Source organism: Perca flavescens, chromosome 7, assembly GCF_004354835.1.
Source record: "Perca flavescens isolate YP-PL-M2 chromosome 7, PFLA_1.0, whole genome shotgun sequence".
Taxonomy (NCBI): domain Eukaryota; kingdom Metazoa; phylum Chordata; class Actinopteri; order Perciformes; family Percidae; genus Perca; species Perca flavescens.
In genome coordinates, this window is record NC_041337.1 from 17,474,932 (window position 1) to 17,492,242 (window position 17,311).

General features: G+C 39.5%; 1 protein-coding gene across 2 annotated transcripts in view; it reads right to left on the bottom strand.

The window, feature by feature from the left end:
- Positions 1-349: 349 nt before the first annotated feature.
- Positions 350-17,311, bottom strand: part of cacna2d3a (calcium channel, voltage-dependent, alpha 2/delta subunit 3a) — a 158,510-nt gene continuing 141,548 nt past the window's right edge. For both annotated transcript variants that reach the window (XM_028581957.1, XM_028581956.1), the window contains exons 26-36: positions 14,853-14,914; positions 14,398-14,442; positions 14,243-14,305; positions 12,671-12,741; positions 10,510-10,585; positions 10,343-10,395; positions 9,318-9,373; positions 6,538-6,652; positions 2,534-2,646; positions 1,362-1,444; positions 350-1,180 (exon numbers count right to left, since the gene is read on the bottom strand). In XM_028581957.1, coding sequence (XP_028437758.1) covers positions 1,088-1,180; positions 1,362-1,444; positions 2,534-2,646; positions 6,538-6,652; positions 9,318-9,373; positions 10,343-10,395; positions 10,510-10,585; positions 12,671-12,741; positions 14,243-14,305; positions 14,398-14,442; positions 14,853-14,914 — 830 coding nt within the window. In that variant the 3' untranslated portion in view covers positions 350-1,087. The remainder of the gene's footprint in view (positions 1,181-1,361; positions 1,445-2,533; positions 2,647-6,537; positions 6,653-9,317; positions 9,374-10,342; positions 10,396-10,509; positions 10,586-12,670; positions 12,742-14,242; positions 14,306-14,397; positions 14,443-14,852; positions 14,915-17,311) is intronic.

The window sequence follows — 17,311 nt, forward strand, 5'->3', positions numbered from 1 at the left end:
TTATTGTCTCTCTTTGTGTGGGGGATAGTACTCTGGGGCTTACACGAATGACAGAAGAGCAAACCACCATATGCACTTGCATGCATGTGCACATGCACACACATTTCTGCTCATGTGGAGGCCAGAAAGCAGCCAAACATTTTTCTACAGGCAAATACTTAGAGCAGATACTGTATTAATCAGTCAAATCTGCCAACAATAGAACAGTCTATAAGGATGAGACCTGATACTTTAAATTAACTCTATTGTTCTATTGAGCCCTTCAACAACATGGCTTTCAACAACAGCATACATTTTAAACATCATTTTATTTCAAAAGTACACAAACAGGACCAATATCGTTCAATAAGGCAAAGCTCAAATACTAACAACCACTCACGTCAGAGGACTCAAAATCTCATAGTCACAGTTTATGGGTACCACTTGCAAATCATAAATAAAACTTTTTTCTTCATATATAGACTAGAACTTATTTTCTCATCATGAAAAAAAGATCATTAGACAAACATTTTATTACAACCCCAGCCACATATAATCATCTTCATCTTCAGTATTATTTTTTATCTTCAGAATCATTATTGTCCATGAAAAGTCAAAGTGGGCCAGGGAAAAGGTGCACCTGTCTTTCTCCACATGGGTGTAAAGTGTCTCTAATGCCCAGTTCCAAGGCCAACTACAGACCCCAGCCCTTAGCTGCTACCTGAAAGGACTGAACATAGTGGTGTGAGTGTCAGTGGCTTTTACTGGACCACTTGTGCAGTTTTTAAGCTACTGTGTACATTGATAGCATTGATTCTATGTTCAAAACTTTATATCTCCCCAAAAACCTCTTCGTGCAGCTCATGTGATATTGCTAAAGCACCGTAATGATCACTACTTAGCAGCTGTAATCCATTATCAATCCTTTCAAATAAGTGTCTTGTAGGGAGGTACCTCAGGGCTTGGGGCATAGGTGGTGAGTTGGAATTGGGCACAGTTTTATAAGGGGCAGGAGTGTTTTTTTCTGTGGCATCGTTGCGATTCTTTTGCATGCCGAGCCAAGCCGATTCAAGTCAAGTTGTAGATGGAGAGGCGTGGCCAGCTCTGGTCACCTACAGAACAGTGCCAGGAGGACGCAGAACAGGGTTGCAACAAGAGACGGGGTGAGACCCACAGCTCCTCCACACTCCATTGAGTTCTCCTAGAGAGAGAGAGAGAGAGAGAGAGAGAGAGGGGGGGGGGGGATATTTTAATAAATCACAAAAGCGGAATATGCGGCAGATAAATTATGAAAGAAAGTACTAGAATAGTGAGTGATCTGTGTGTGTGTGTGTGTGTGTGTGTGTGTGTGTGTGCACTTTGTGTGTTCATGGAGCAAATACCTCTGGGTGAAAAGGGTGACAGGTATCTGGGCGCCTCCTGTCCTTTTGCATCTTCAACCTCTCGCACTTAAGAGATTCATTATGTGCAGCTGAAGTTAAGGTAATAACAGACAATGTGTACCCTCTGCAGGGTGTTTTCCTGCTGGAGTGTATGTCTTATTTATAATGGAAAGAAACACATGTTTTTGAGTGCACCATGGAAAGATGTTTGTATGGAGGTGGTAATACTTTTGCTCACAGCACGGTGTGCACAAAGAGAAAAGAAAAGCAGACTGAGAAATGTTTGATGAATTATTTTTTCTAACCCAACACAATAGCAGGCTTTATGCTACAGTAAGCACTCAACAACAAAATAAACAGTGGTGGACATGTATATACAGCGTGACTGTACTGCATAAAGTTTCAGAGAGATGCACATTGTAGGAGAATCCAGCTCGGGTATGTGGTGACTAAGTTACTAAACTCTAACTCAACTCTGAGCTGTGTCTGCTGTTGATCAGTATGCCATCGCAGCACGGGTTGTAAAACAGTCCAAACACAGCACTGTGAAACTGACTTTTAGAGTGCTGTCTCAAAGCCTTCCGATTCTGACCCTCAAAAAGCTCTTATCTCTTTCATCCACAAAATGGGTAATGGGCAAAAAATAAACTCCCCAGAGTTTCCCCACAACTTAAAATCCTCTCGCTATTTACATCCTGGTAACATTAATGGAAACACACTGGCTATAACTACAGTAATGTGACACTGGAACTCATGAGGTGGAAGAGACTAGACCTCTCCATTAAAAAACAATCAGGTGATACTGTTATTTTTCTCATTAGGGGGAAACAGCCTAATTGGAATGACTGCAACAAGCCAGCTGTATAAAACATTTAAGTCACCATAAAAAAATATCAATTCATTTATTCATTATTCTTCTGAGTGAGTTTACTGCAAAATGTGAGCTGTGACAATTATTAGTTTTTGTGGCTTTTAATCAAGTTTTCTGTCAAGGTTGTTGAGGTTTTACTGTAGCGGTTGCTTTGATCATCTTTACATCCCTTTTCAATGTAGCTCCAAATCATCCTGGTGCCACATCCTCACAATCAGGATACCAAGAGACTACAATTTGCACACTGAATTTGTTTACTCAATCACCCACACCTCTCCAGCCTTTGGCCAGTAAAGGATATACATGATTTCGATGGGGTCCATGGTTATTGGCTCAAACATGCTGCAGTCACACTTGTTGTCCACCACCACCATGAAGAGATTACTGCTGGGGATCTGCTGGATCACAAAGGACCTGCCAATCAAAGCACAGGCAGCCAGAAACAAAAAAAAAGATGAGGAAGGAAGAAGAGAGAGGGAGCAAGGGAGGATTTAGAGTGGGATTGGCAAGTTGACAAGGCGCATGTGTATGATATAAATTTCCATGTGTGTCAGAGGATTTGTGTTATGAGTGTTCACATTCTCCCCTGGCGGAGGGGAGATGCACTGAAGAGACTCCACTGGATGCATGTCAAGGAGATGACTTGTCTCACCGCCAGCTGTCAATAAACATACAGAGACATTGACAGACTCGCACTAAACAGACACACATACAAGAATACACATACTTCTCTAACCCAATCCATCCCCTCCTCTTCCTCATTCTCTTCCCTACCTTCTTTTTTGTCTTTGTTATATACTCTCCAAGGCGAGCACCAATGAAGTGTTGCGGAATATAAAACACTCCAAAGGGAGACAAATGAGAACCACACTTTTGTGCTCATAGCTTCCCATGGTTGTGTTTTACTGGCCTGAGAGATCAGGCCTCGCCTCGGACTCCTATCCAGTGATTTATGACCGTGGATAAGCTTTATGAAGAAGAGAGGTCATAAAGATGATCTCTTCTTTCTGTCACCCTCTCTTTCTTTATCTCTTGCTTTTTCTCCCTCTCTCTCTTCTGCCACAGCTGGATGATATATTGAGTTTACTGTGAAGCATTTATCAGACACGTATGAGAACAGGCACGTGTGACTGAGACGACACACAAATGCAGAAATACACGTTCTTAACTCTTGTTGGAGGAAGTGAGACAAAGAGGGAGAGACCTGATAGATCAAAACAGACCGAGGAATATCTCAATCCTTACTAATTCAATAGCATGACCAATTTAATCTGACCACAAACAGCCTCCAATCCCTGAATAGCACCAGTCCACCGCACGCTAATACAGTTATCCCACTGTGACCAACCAAACCCAACCAAACCAGCCCAACAAATAGGCCAAGCCAGTTCCAATCAGGCTGAATTAGGATCTGCTGATGTTTAATAATTTGTGCTCACCCCTGCACAGCGCCGGGCCGGCCCAGCTCAGCCTGCTGATAGAAAGCAGAACAAGTGTTCTTGGAGAAAAGACTTGCACAGCTGCTGGCCTTGAACATACCCAGTGCTGGGAAAGGGAGCACTGCCCGGCATGTGAAGGCACACACTTCGACACAAACAAGGATTTGTGCAATATGCACGGATACACAGAGACAGACATTCATGCATACTCTCACAAGCACACAGACGGTAAAATCTTCTTGACATGGTCTCCTAGTGCTGTGGCTTTTAGTGATTTTGGCCAGCAGAGAAACAGACAACAAAGACATCCAATAAGTTACTCTGAGAAAAGATAAAGAGCAATAGTGAGTGGCAAAGAAATCCACAGAAAAAAAGATAAGGCCGTGAAAGAGTTGGACAGATGTATAGTATAAAGCTGATGTATTGTAGGAAAAGATAAAGACACACAAAGACTTGGTAACAGAACTTGTCTTCCTCTCAAAGTTCTGATAAAATCTATCATACAATCTGTAGTTGAAGTCGATCAAAATTAGCACTGCATATCAACACATTTTGATCACGGAGGAAAATGTTTTATCTTTCCAGAGTCAGCTGTGCTGAAGCCTATTTTAGGGGTTACAGCTAAGATGATAACATTTCACAATACATTTTGCTTTACACATGCTTTGCTTTTGATGCAGAACAGTGGCAAAGTTTTTCTACATTCAGTCTGTGTTCAGTTTTGGTTAAATGCAATATTTATGTGTGCTATGTAGAGGATGTTCACATTTTCCAAGGATTTAATCATTGCATAACTTCACCATAGCCATACCTGAATGCACTGTATGGTTTTCAGAAATATCTGTCATCACAGTTGGGAAATTTGACCAGCAATTACTGTGTGTAATTTTACAATTACTTATTCAATGAGTTGAAATTGCTCCAATAAAATCTCAACAAACAGACTGGAGAGTTTTCAGAGAAATGGTGTCATTTTATTTCCATTTCTGTCATTACTTTTGGGGAAACTGGGTACCATGATTCCAGTATTCTCTTTCTAAGCCTTTTTACACATTTCACATTATTCTAATATACAGTATATTTGGGAGGAGGTTTTAGAATGATTTCTAAATTAAAAATGCAAATGCAGCATAAAGCTTACAACAAAAGGTCCTGATTGAGTAACATGAGCCATGAAACATTTTAAAATAGAAAAATTAAATAAAACAATGTGATGATGGATAATAAAAATATAAAAAAATGTAAAATCCTTTCAAAATGTATCAATGCTGGTCCCATAACGATAGCTATATACTGTACTGTATGTACTGTATATATATATATATATATATAGCATGTTGGGAGTGACAGCATGATAATATGCACAATTATTTTAACAATACCATGATTATTAGCATGGGATAAAGAGACAGATGCATTTCAAGAATGTCTAACAGATGAAACCATGTCTGCACATCTGACTGTAGCGCTGAAGCTGTAGCTCATTGCAACTTTAGACTTCTCTGTTTTTGGGACACTGCTAGTCTTGGACAGTCGAGAAAGCAAAGGAGCATGTGGAGCAGTAGAATATATGGCCATGAGTATTGTCGCTAATAGTCCCCTTGAAGACCTTCTTTGGTTAGAGACATGACACACTCTTTGTCCTAAATCTCATGTTACAGTCTAGAGAAGCTGGCTATACATCAATGGAGGTTAAATAACCCTATAGAGCCACTTAACCTTTTATATCATTCATTAGATGTCATTGTTTCTTATGATCTGTCACTCTGTCTCACCTATCAGGAAGTAATGGACAAATACAAATACTGACATCACATGCACACATACAGTCAAAATACAGTAAAGAGAGGTTTAACAGGCAAGAGCTTAGGGTATATTTCCTAGAGCATAAAGCAACACGTGTCCCCATGAAAATATGAGAGAAAGGCCTCAGTCAGCGTGTAACGTAAAACAGATGTTTATCACCAATATCCTCTATTAGTAATATGAGCTATAAAATTTCATATAACTGAAATAAAAACTCAATTTTACTTTGTCAAATTCATTGTGCTTTAAAAAAGATTTATTTGAAGGCGAGATGTTGCTCAGAGCACATAGCCCTGCCCGCTAATCCCAGTCCTGGTGTCATCATTGGAGATGAGGCCATTCTTCTGTCATGCGTGTGTTGGTGGGTGTGAGTGTGTTTGAGAGGGTGCTGCATGTGTGTGTGTGTGTGTGTGTGTGTGTGTGTGTATGTATATGTGTGTATACAGCATGTGTGTTTGGTGGTCTGACTGCATCCCCAACCGCATTTTACTCCTAGCACCCAGGGCAGTGGTTACCCTGCTGACCTTGTGGGGCTGTACCGGCAGCAGACACACAAGGAAAACACACACACACACACAGATTCTGAGCCTCCCTGGCAGTTCCACAGCTGGGAGCAATGAAGGGCCCATTGGAGGGATCCAGAGAACACCCCACAATTGCCTGACAGAAAAGCCCAAATTGTTAATGGGGACCACACTCATTTTCTCATTTTTAAAGGAAGCCTTTTTTTCCACCTCTCTCCCTCATCTCTAAATGCCTCGTATTTCAAACTGCCGGAGGAGAGAGTGAGTGTCTGTGTGTGTGTCTCTGATGGATCTCCCTGGATAAAAGTGTTTTCAGCAGACAACAAATGATTTAAATGTGTTTCTCATTACCAGGGATTATAGAGATACAAATACTTCACCAAGATGGGCGTTAACAGGATAATTCATTTTTCATTGTTAGCTTGTTTTATGGTGCGTAGTTCTCATTGAACAGTAGACAGATATTTTTACCGTTGTTGTTGCTGTGTTGTTTTGCTATGTGTGTTTTCATGTGTCTGCATGGGTATGTCTCATACTTGATGCAGCCGTCACAGTCAACATTGCCCAAGTTCTCTTTGATGGTTCTCTCGGAGATAAAGGCCGGGTACTCTGTGTCACATGGTACCTGCATGGTCCGACCTATCCTCTGAGCTGGAGGGAGGAAGGAAGAGAGAGAGCAAGGGAGAGAGCGAGAGAGAGAGAGAGAGAGAGAGAGTCGTGCAACATCCATTTCAAAGTAAAATACATATTTAAAATAGTTATGCAAATAGATTGTAAGCAAACAGTTAAACACACCACATCCTTGTAAATATACAAGCTTGAAAGAAAGCAGCATTTCTGAACCAGAGCTGCCTCTTGTCCTGCTGGATATTTCCAGTGTAAATCTAGGCCAGACATTAATGCAACATTGCTTGAACTCTCCTGCCACCCAGAGGTTTGAAACAATGCTACAAGATGGAAATGAGTGGGGGAGGCAAAATCAAACCTTTTTCTATATGATACAATATTTTTTAAAGCAGGTTTATTAAAGCAGAGGCTAATATAATCAAAATGTGCATATGGAATCTAAACAATAGGCCTACATGTGGCTTTATTTTTAATTTTTCTAATGGCACTTTTTTTTCTACAACTCACACATTTCTAAAGATGGTGGATTATGTGTGTGATTGGAAAGGAGCAGTTTAATTACTGGATGTCAGCAGTGCAGCCATATTTTGTAAAAAAAAAAGTGTCCGCGCAGTTGTATATAAACTATACACATGTGAAAAACACAGCCTACATGTATAAACGTCTGGGATTAGTTCAGCTTGAGAGGCTTTGTAGATTGGGTTACAGACTGCTAAATTGGGGAGTTTCAGCTGTGTGTCACAGGCCTGTGTCTCTTTTGTAAAAAGATATAGAAAGTGCTGCTAAGACCTGAGGCTAGCCAGCTGTGAAATTGTCTCGACTTCTTGGCGAGCAGCGATGCCCAGCTTCACTTCATTCGGGATAAGAGTGTGCAAGAAAAGCATTTTATAGACTTTAATTTTGTGGTTCTTTCTCTCTCTCTCCCTCTCTCTCTCCCCTCTCTTACTTTCACGTATGACATATTTTCATATTAGTTTTGGCTGGAATTAATACTACAATATGCTCAGTGAGGCTTTAATTTTAGACAGGCAAACAGTATTCAACACACCGTAAAGCATAAGGCATCACAGCTCATGCTCAGGCTTCATAGCTTGGCGGTTATCATATGAGAATGTGCGTGTTTGTGGAAGAAAGTGAGACAGTAAAAGAGAAAAGGAGAAAAGGAAAGACATAAAACCAGGAGAGAGAGAGAGAGAGAGAGAGAGAGAGAGAGAGAGAGAGAGAGAGAGAGAGAGAGAGAGAGAGAGAGAGAAGAGACCCTTCTTACAGATTATAAAACCATCAACCCCGTGGACACACAAACAAATACAAATGCACACACACACACACACACACACACACACACACACACACACACACACACACACACACACACACACACACACACACACACACACACACACACACAGAGGTCACTTGAGGCAATCTCATGTTCGGCCATTCATTTTTATTTTTCGGTTTTGGATTGTGCCTCTTTACTCTGTTTTTCCAGTGGTCAAACTGACTCAGGCCGAGAGGAAATGGAGGGGAGATGGCGAAGATGACGACTGGAGGTCAGTGCTGAGGACACTGGTTGTTTATTCTGTCCGCAATGAACTTTGTTCCATGTGAACTTAAGCATTAAGACGAAAAACCAAAAGTGTTTGCGTCATTGTAGGTTTTCATCTTTGGATTATTCTTTTAGAAATACAAATAAAACATAAGAAAAAGAAACAGCATTTTGATTGTCATACTAAAAGACGTTTTTATGGGCAAATGCAAAATTACTTATTTTCCTTTCCTTTCCAAGACAGAAAAGTTAACTTAAAAAACTATATTCTTCTTCTTTTTTTTTAACTGGAAAATTAGGTGTCATTCATTTATTGCTGCATATGGTTATGTTGAGGTATAAGCCTTGAGATGATATTATGTTAAAAACAATTAGGTCAACTTTAGATTAGAAATAGTTGATGTTTGGGAACAATGAGATCCATAAGAACCTGTCTGTGTTCACAATGCTTTAAAAGTGATATGAATTGGAAGAGGAAGAAAATTGTTTTTGGGTATTTCCTTTGCTTGTTTTACAAAGGATAAATATCTTTCTGGAAATTTTTTTTAACCTTTTTTCATTTTTCACGTTGAAAATTCAAGATCATAACAAAAAAATGAAAGTACACAGACCCATATGAAATGTAATTAATGGGTGCTACTATTGACAATCTTGGTTACAGCAAAAATCTTTTTTAGATGTAAAAAACTATATTTGTAAAAAATAAGTTGAAAAGCATGTATAATCAAACTTGTACAAAGTTGTGTACAAATTGCACAAATGTAAAGTAAGAATATTAATCCTTATTCTTTCTCTAGCTGTATCATAATAGTTGATTAGAGATTATTATTTGAGGATCAGAATTATTTACAACTTTATTTACATCTAATATGACCATTGTGGCTATTTTCAACTTTAACAGACATTCAAAATAAATTATGATGGCCCATTTGAGCAGCTCTTACAGTACATACAGTGCTGTGTGCATCCATGAAGCCTTTGGAATGTCATGTACATAGACAATGTTGTTATATATAAACTGTTTTTACAATTTCAGTATGAGCTAAATTTTAAACTTTTATATGCGTGTGTGCATGGGTGAGTTTTCTTCAGACACACAGAGAGAGCGAACAAGCAGATCACCAAAGAGTGCGTTCTTACCTTTCGCTGTGAGGTCAGAGTACCACCAGCTGCACAGGTTAAACTCCACCAGGAATCTAAAAACGGAGAAGACATCGACCATAACAATACACTCCATACATGCTTATATAATACATACTGTAACACTCTCTACTGCATTCCAACCATTTTTTAACCACACGATAAAAGTTTCTTAAGAACTATAGTTGGGAGAAATTGTTGATTTTCACAGAAAACAATCAATTGAACTTTAAAAGCATTTATGGCACATATAGATCTTTCTCTCATTGCCAGTTATCCTATTGCAATTCCATTGTGTTTTTATGCCTCTTAGATGCCTCAAAGTTGTTCTATCCATTTAACCATGAAACCCTTTTTCAAGAAGTGAGTTAAACGGCTACTGAGAGTTTTCAATTGTTGATATGCCCAAATCTGACTCTTTTCATGCAGGTAAAGCAATAAATTATCTCTGAACTTCAGTCTCGACTTGTCCAAAGCTTGTAAAGCTTTTCCAGGTTATCTTTTGTTTATATCGTAATTAGTCAATTTTTTGTATTCAAATTATTTGGTTATATTTTCTCCCTTCAATTCTGACCTTACACAGATGAGTTTACTCACTCATGTGTATAATATTTATATTTTAATTTGATAAAGCGCAAGGAAAAGATCCATTTAAAATGAAATCAAAAGATCACTAATATTTCAAAGACAAAAAAAATATGTATGCACTGTGACATGATGTAACTGACAACTCAATCCTCCCATGATGCACTGTGGTGACAACAGACCACCCAGAAAGACTCCGCAAAAACACAAGATGGCATCACAGGAATACCCACGCTACAGGAAACATCAGGTAGCCATTACCATTCATGATCACAGATGATCACGTCAATGTGCATGCGGAGGCACATATAAACAAACATACAGTTTATATATAGCCACATACACACACCGACAATAGAGGCCACCATTCGAGGCCTCGAAAGCACATGTATAAAGCGAGTGTATGCTATTAGACACTCTCACACACACAGAAGTCTTACATGACAAGCTCAGTCAGGATCCACTTCACAGCGGAGAAGAAAGCAAAGTAAGGCTAAAGAAAAGAAGAGAGAATATTGATCAGACACTAAAAACACATAAAACGTGGTCCCAACTCTGCATCTCACGGAGCGCAAGGTACAACAGCATGAAAAAATGCAGTACTTACATCCAACAGTGTGTGTCCACTGTCACTGCTCTCAGAAAAAACCCAACATAGAGCCTGGTAGTCATACAAAGTGACCCTGAGTAAATAAAAATAAAAAAAGAGGACAGATACATCAGAAATAGAGATAAAGTGAGCTAAAGATAGATAGAAAGTTTGACATGTTATGTATGACACATAATGCATTTGTCAGGAAGATATATAGCCCAGATAAGGTGATATAACTGTTAATTCACACATTATCTCTAATATTCCATGCCTGCGGGGCCTTTTGGACTGCTGTGTGGGAGCAGGAAGGAAAGATCCCATGTCTGCTTTACCTACGGATAATATGTTGGATGGATGTGGCAAGAATGCGAAAAGGAAAGTAACTGAAAGCCGAGGGCTTCCTGAGAGGTTCCTCAAAGTAATGTAGGAAGGTGTGTGTGTGTGTGTGTGTGTGTGTGTGTGTGTGTGTGTGTGTGTGTGTGTGTGTGTGTGTGTGTGTGTGTGTAGATGATTTGGGGATATTGAAGGGGATATCAGAGGATTTAAGGGCTTAGTAGACCCTGAGGGTGTGAGGTCTGGGTCTGTCTGGGTGAGGTTATTGAAGGGGTTCGTAACACACACAAACACACTGGACGTCTCTTTCTCATAGCCCGTGGACAAGTTCCTATATACTTGACATGTGCATGTGTGTGGTGTCTGAGTGGGCACGGTCTATCCGCAGCCCTGGGCGATGCTTAAACCTCAGTCACAGTACCGGTGACACACAGCTCCAACACACCGCCAGGAACCAATTAGCGCTAAGCCAGGCCACATAATGGTGTTACCAGCAAACTTTGACTAATGTAATGTCTCTGAATTGACATGTTGAATATTGTGTGTGTGTGTGTGTGTGTGTGTGTGTGTTTTCCATGGGTGTGTGACTGCTGTATATGAGTGTGTGAGCCTTAATTTGCTCTGCATGGGAGCATACCATCACTCTCAATGTTTTTATTGATTTAACTTTCTATTGCTTGTTTAAAAAGATGGATAATCCAAACGTAACTCAAAATGATTTGTCCACATGTGTCTTCATCTGCAGCCTTGATGCTGACAGATAAATCCAAGCTGGCAGCTTGGTGTCGACTTTAAGTGGCACACTTAAAAATGTCTTTAATGTTTTTTTTGACAAGACAAAAACTATGCTGCAACTTACAGCATTAATTCTCTACAGATGGCACTTGGTTAGGACAGATCACACTGGATTCATTAGTGTTAAGATTCATAAGCTCTATTACTCATCATGCTAATACTTTACCGACACAAGTTGTATTATTCATTCATCATACGTCGTCCTTAATTTAAAACAATCCCTCATCATCTGACATTAAAGATTCATTGAAAGCACTTGTAGCCCTCTTTGTTTTTTTACGAGTGGGACTGTAAACTAAAGCTGTCAGCTTTTGAGTTTCATCCCTATGATAAACAGGCGGGGCTGTCTACTTGTGCGATGATTTGTCACCTGATTTTTATGCACTGAGACAGCATGGCTAAAATCTCCTCACCCACATCCCGAAGGCACAACTGCAATGTTGGAAATGTGGTTGTAAGCTTCTGCAACTAAGTTATCTAAAGATTCAATGAATATTAGACCATATCAGTTTGACTACACAGTCAAACTACAATATGTGCCTGTCTCTGTCTGCTTCTCTATATTTCTTCTCTCTAATACTGGGAAAGTTATCCTCCTGGATTAAATTTCCAAATTAATTGCAGAAAGTCACCACCCACTGCTCCTGGCATTTTCCAGAAGACACAAGTCTACAACAAGCAGTATGTGCCTGAATGTGTCTACATGTGTGTGTGTGTGTGTGTGTGTGTGCGTGTGTGTGTGTGTGTGGGACTTCAAGTTTCTCCTAATTCCTTCGTTTCAGGAAAAGATTTGCTGTAATCCCCTAACGGAGAACTCTGCTGAGCGAGGGGTCGGAGTTCAGCGCTGAATAGCTCAACACGATTGGCCAAGTTAAAAGCTGTCAGCGCGAGGGGGGACGTGCTCTCATTCTGTGGCCTGCCTGATATTATGCACATACATTTACACACACATTCATACCTACACTTGTGCTGGCACATATTATAAGTACACACTATTACACCCACACACACGTGCAGTTTGAAGTTGTTGGAGCAGTTTGATACTTACCTCTTGAAAGAGCCCATCTGCAGAAGCTTATTCATTACAGCTCTCTCTGCTTCTCCAAAGAATTTTCCTGTCTGAGAAAGAAGAGAAAGATATTTGTTTTATTTAATAAAAGTGTCAAACTAACATCCCCTTAAAACTATGTGTTTATAAGAAGGTACAGGTACAAAAGTGGACACCAATCCAGACCGGATTGAATGCGAGAAACCTTCAATTGCCAAACCCTAAAGCATGCAGACACAACCCATTGCTACGTGGTCTGTGGGATCACTCCTTCTGCTCAGCTCAAAGACCAAAAGGCCATGGCCAAAGAGAAAAATCAGTGATGCAAACACACTTTTTAGGGACATAACCAAGAATAAATCACCCACACATAAAGCTTCCCAAAGCCGGTCAGAACAACCATCTTATCTTTGGACTTAGCTTATTAAAGAGTATCTTTGGAAGTCCACCACCCCCCAACAACCCTCTCCCTGCCTATAATTTCCCTAAACCCAAGGTGACATCTTCAAATGTATTGTTTTGTCTGACATTTATTTAGTCATTTACAATAATATGGATCTTAACATTCAAGAAGATTGATAAATCTAAATTGTTGTCCTTTTTTTGTATTAAGTAATTGTTTCAACAAACAGACCGAGGTGATTCAAGACCCCTGAGATTCATGATTGTTACACAGTCACAGGCCTGACCTACTGCCTGTCCAAAGTGCACCAAGTCAGCTGATGCCACAATAGCAAAGCTATCAAACCATTAGCATCCATTATCCACATCCGACACAGGACTGGGAGGGTGAACTACACCCTCCACCCAACAACATGAAATTGCCTGAAATGACACAGCCTGGTAGATCTTCCAGCTCCAAACCTACTCAAGACCGCTCACACATTTACAGTAATACAACATTTGGACCGATCACATTATTGTAACCTTGCTGGTTGATTACATTTTCTCTACAAAACAACAATGAGATGAAAAAACTTGACAAGTGGAACCCTAAATGCTCCATCACATCTAAATTAAGATCAAATAAAAAATGTGAGCTGGCAAGTGAGAGACACATGAAAAGGACATGCAAAGGAAGAGAAGGGCAGTGACAGCCAGCGGACTGGCTTCTAAATGAGCCAAAGCCAGAGTGACAGCATGTCTGGTGACAGCAAAGCAGAGGGTAGATGCTAGAGCAGCACCATGTCTCCTTGAGAGCAGTCGAAGCAACAATATGCATGGGATTATAGTTGTAAAAGAAAAACAAATGTAAAATTTAGATATGCACAGACTCATTACATACCACATCCACTCTTATGTAATCTTAAGCCTGACCTAATATAAATTGTATACTCACACTTGGCACAAACACAATTGTCTTTATAGCCTATTGCTGCTATCAGAACTAGTTAGTGGGCTAATTGCTTCTCTTGAATTAAAATAACATCAGAATTTCTGCTTGTTATCTGCTCGCATGAAAAACAAAAAAGAATGTGTTTATTCTAACTATAAATATTATGCAATATTTTCCATTAATTGTGCTTGATCTGGCACTGTACGTATGTGTGTCTCTTTGTGTCAATGTCTTACCAGAGTATAGTCCTCCGCTACCAAAACAAAGCCGTTGTTGTCAATGAGGTAGCAGTTAATGTTCTGTTAAATAGAAAACAAAGTGTTAAAGTAGTTGTAGGAAGTAAAAGTGACAGAATCATGCATGGTTGATGGAGAACAGAAGGCTGACAGACCTCATCATCACAGCTTATGGAGCATTTACCATCCAATGCTGCACACTGTAAGATGAAAAAATAATATATCTGCATACTGTATCTGGGTGTTACACCAAATATTAAGGCTGTTTATAGATTCATGAATTCCTTTTGTCAGCTGAAAAACTTAACAGTCCTTTTCAAATAAATACATTGAATGAAACAGAATGATGACATTCATGTGTTAAAAGTTCTACCAAAATATTTAAACAGCTTTTATGGGTCATTGAGTCATTAAATATTCACAACATGTCAATTTATTATTCAAGTAAAACAAATAGCATTAAACAAAGGAAGACTTTATGAAACATATTAGTTTCAAATAGAATTGACTTGCTTTTGTGTTAAATTGTTTTGTATTTTTTTAGGTTTACAAGTGGGTTTGTATTATACATGTGAATGTTTAAGCATGGTTTGTGTTTAAGCATGTGTACCTGTCTGCTGGCTGTCCAGAATTTCTTCTGAAAGAACTCCAGTTTCATCTGGATGCCCACAGCTGAAAGAGAGTCAACAGAGTCACAGAGACGTAGCAACTGGACATGTGTGCGTGTTCTGTGTGTTGATGTGCAAGTGCACTGTGATCTTTATCATTGCAGCAGTCGTCCTACAGGCAAGAAAGATATTATTTAAATGCACACAGAGTAAGAGTGCATCTTTAATGAACCCCAACTGAGGGAAAAGACACACAGACACGTCCACTGCAGTGAACCTCTGCAGGAAGCTAAGTGTGTGTGTTTGTATATAATTCTGTACTGTCTGCACACATGTGCACAGATGTCGCTAACCACACTCAAAATGTGGTTTCACACGATTCTAAACCCAACCTTTCTCTCTGTGCCCACATTAAATCCATCCCATTCCTCACTCCCTGTTGTTACCCCGGTAGGCATTTCCAGAGTTGGTATACAGAGCCTCATCCCAGCAGGTCCCTAAATGCCCAGATATGACTAGAATTCCTTGCCTGGTACAAAACAGTCACTGACATTACATTTTTATGAGATGGCTGAGGAAAGATTCACACAGGCTTTAACTTCCCTCCTCTCCTCCTCCACTCCTTCGACCCCCTAAGACTCAGAGGAGCCTAGCCTGATATCGCTAACACTGTTGTGCTATTGGTATCAAGCCAATACTGGAGTCAGTGTTGTCTACCTGACATATGATTACTGTAATATAATGCAGCTTGCCAATTATACATAATTAAACAATACTTATTCTTATATTGCACAAATGTTGATTTTATCTTGTTATAATATTCGGATTTGAAACACACATGCATACACAAATAGCTAATAGTATTATTAGTCCTTGTCCAGAGGAACAGGTGCAGATTATCCCGTCATAAGCTTTGCCAGATCCTTTCAGCAGCCCACCATTTCTACACCCACATGGAAAACCCAGGAGAAGAGGCTAATTTAAGATGCTGGGCAACAGCAATGGAAACACACATGGTATATAACTAGGGAGAACCTGGATAAGCCAATAAAAGATACAGGATCATCTACTCTAAAAGAAGCTGTAAAAACAAAGGAAATAGTGAGTGACTGAGAAAAAAACAAACAGATAAAGAGCTCAAATAAGTTGTCAGATAGAAAATACTGTGAAACCTTCAAATAATTAAAAGATGTAAGATTTCATGACACAACTCATTTGAAACATGAAATACTCCATGTAGTATATGGTATTGTAAAATTAATAAAACAAAAGTTTAAATATAATTAAATAATATAGGATCGGTTCAGCAAATAAAATAATTCATGGAAACATATCCAAAATGAGCAGTAGAGGATCTTGCTCTGTAAAATTGTATTAGAGGTGAAAAGTGCACATTGATGTTGGCTGCTACCTGAAAGTCGGCTTAGAGCAAAAAGAGAAAAGCCCACATCTATCTCACTAATGCTCGAGACTTTTCTGTACTATAGGGGAACATTTAATTTCCCAAGGTATAATTTAAGGTTATTTATGCCCTGAGCTGGGTTTATGAGTCCAAAGATGAAATCCACTCCAAATCCACCCCATCACCAATCTGCTAGCAGTGCAATCCCAGGCAAGGAGAGATGACAACCGGTTTAAATCCTACGGATATTTCAGGTTCTAATAAGGATTGTATAAACATACATCCATCAGCGCAAGGGTGCATCCGAGTGTGTGCATGAGAGATGAGAGATGTAGTGATTTGTAAATTTTAGTTGTGCATTCCACAGCAGCTACACAGCGCAGGGACGGATCATGTCATGATGCTGAACAACATTTAGAGGATGAGCAGAATGGGAGGCTATTAAGGGTGCCAGAAGTCGGCACCATTTACCTCTCCTTCCTGTGTGTTGTGGTTGAAGCAAAATTAAGACTTAGATAAATTACTTTAAAAATGATCAGGTGGTTCATTGCTTTACATTTGAAAAACATTTGGAAAAATCTGTGCTGAACAAATGTCAAATAGCTCTCTGAACGAACCATAAGATTAAATAGAAAAGATCATATGCAAATCATGCAAACCATCTTTGTAGTTTGCCCTTAAGGCCTTGATGCCACATGCATGAAATGCTTTACAAGAGATGCACATGGTGATAATATATGACAATCTGGTCAGAGGAGGAAAAGTAGGGCATGTTTTCTCTCTTTCCTTTTTGTAACTTGATGCTTAACATTTTTAGATGTTGCAGTCTGTACACATCAACAAAAATGGGCTTTTAGCAAATATAAAGGTGTCATCACACATTTGAGGATGTGTTTGCCTATGTAGGTGCAAATGACCACTCAAGTGTGCATGTGAGTGTGGATGCAAGTGGACATGTTTGCGCAGGGCATGACCCTATACATGCGTTCATGTTTTTTTTAAAGTATCTTCATGTGTGCATTACTTGATCAAGGCTGATTTCTTCACACATTTACCCAC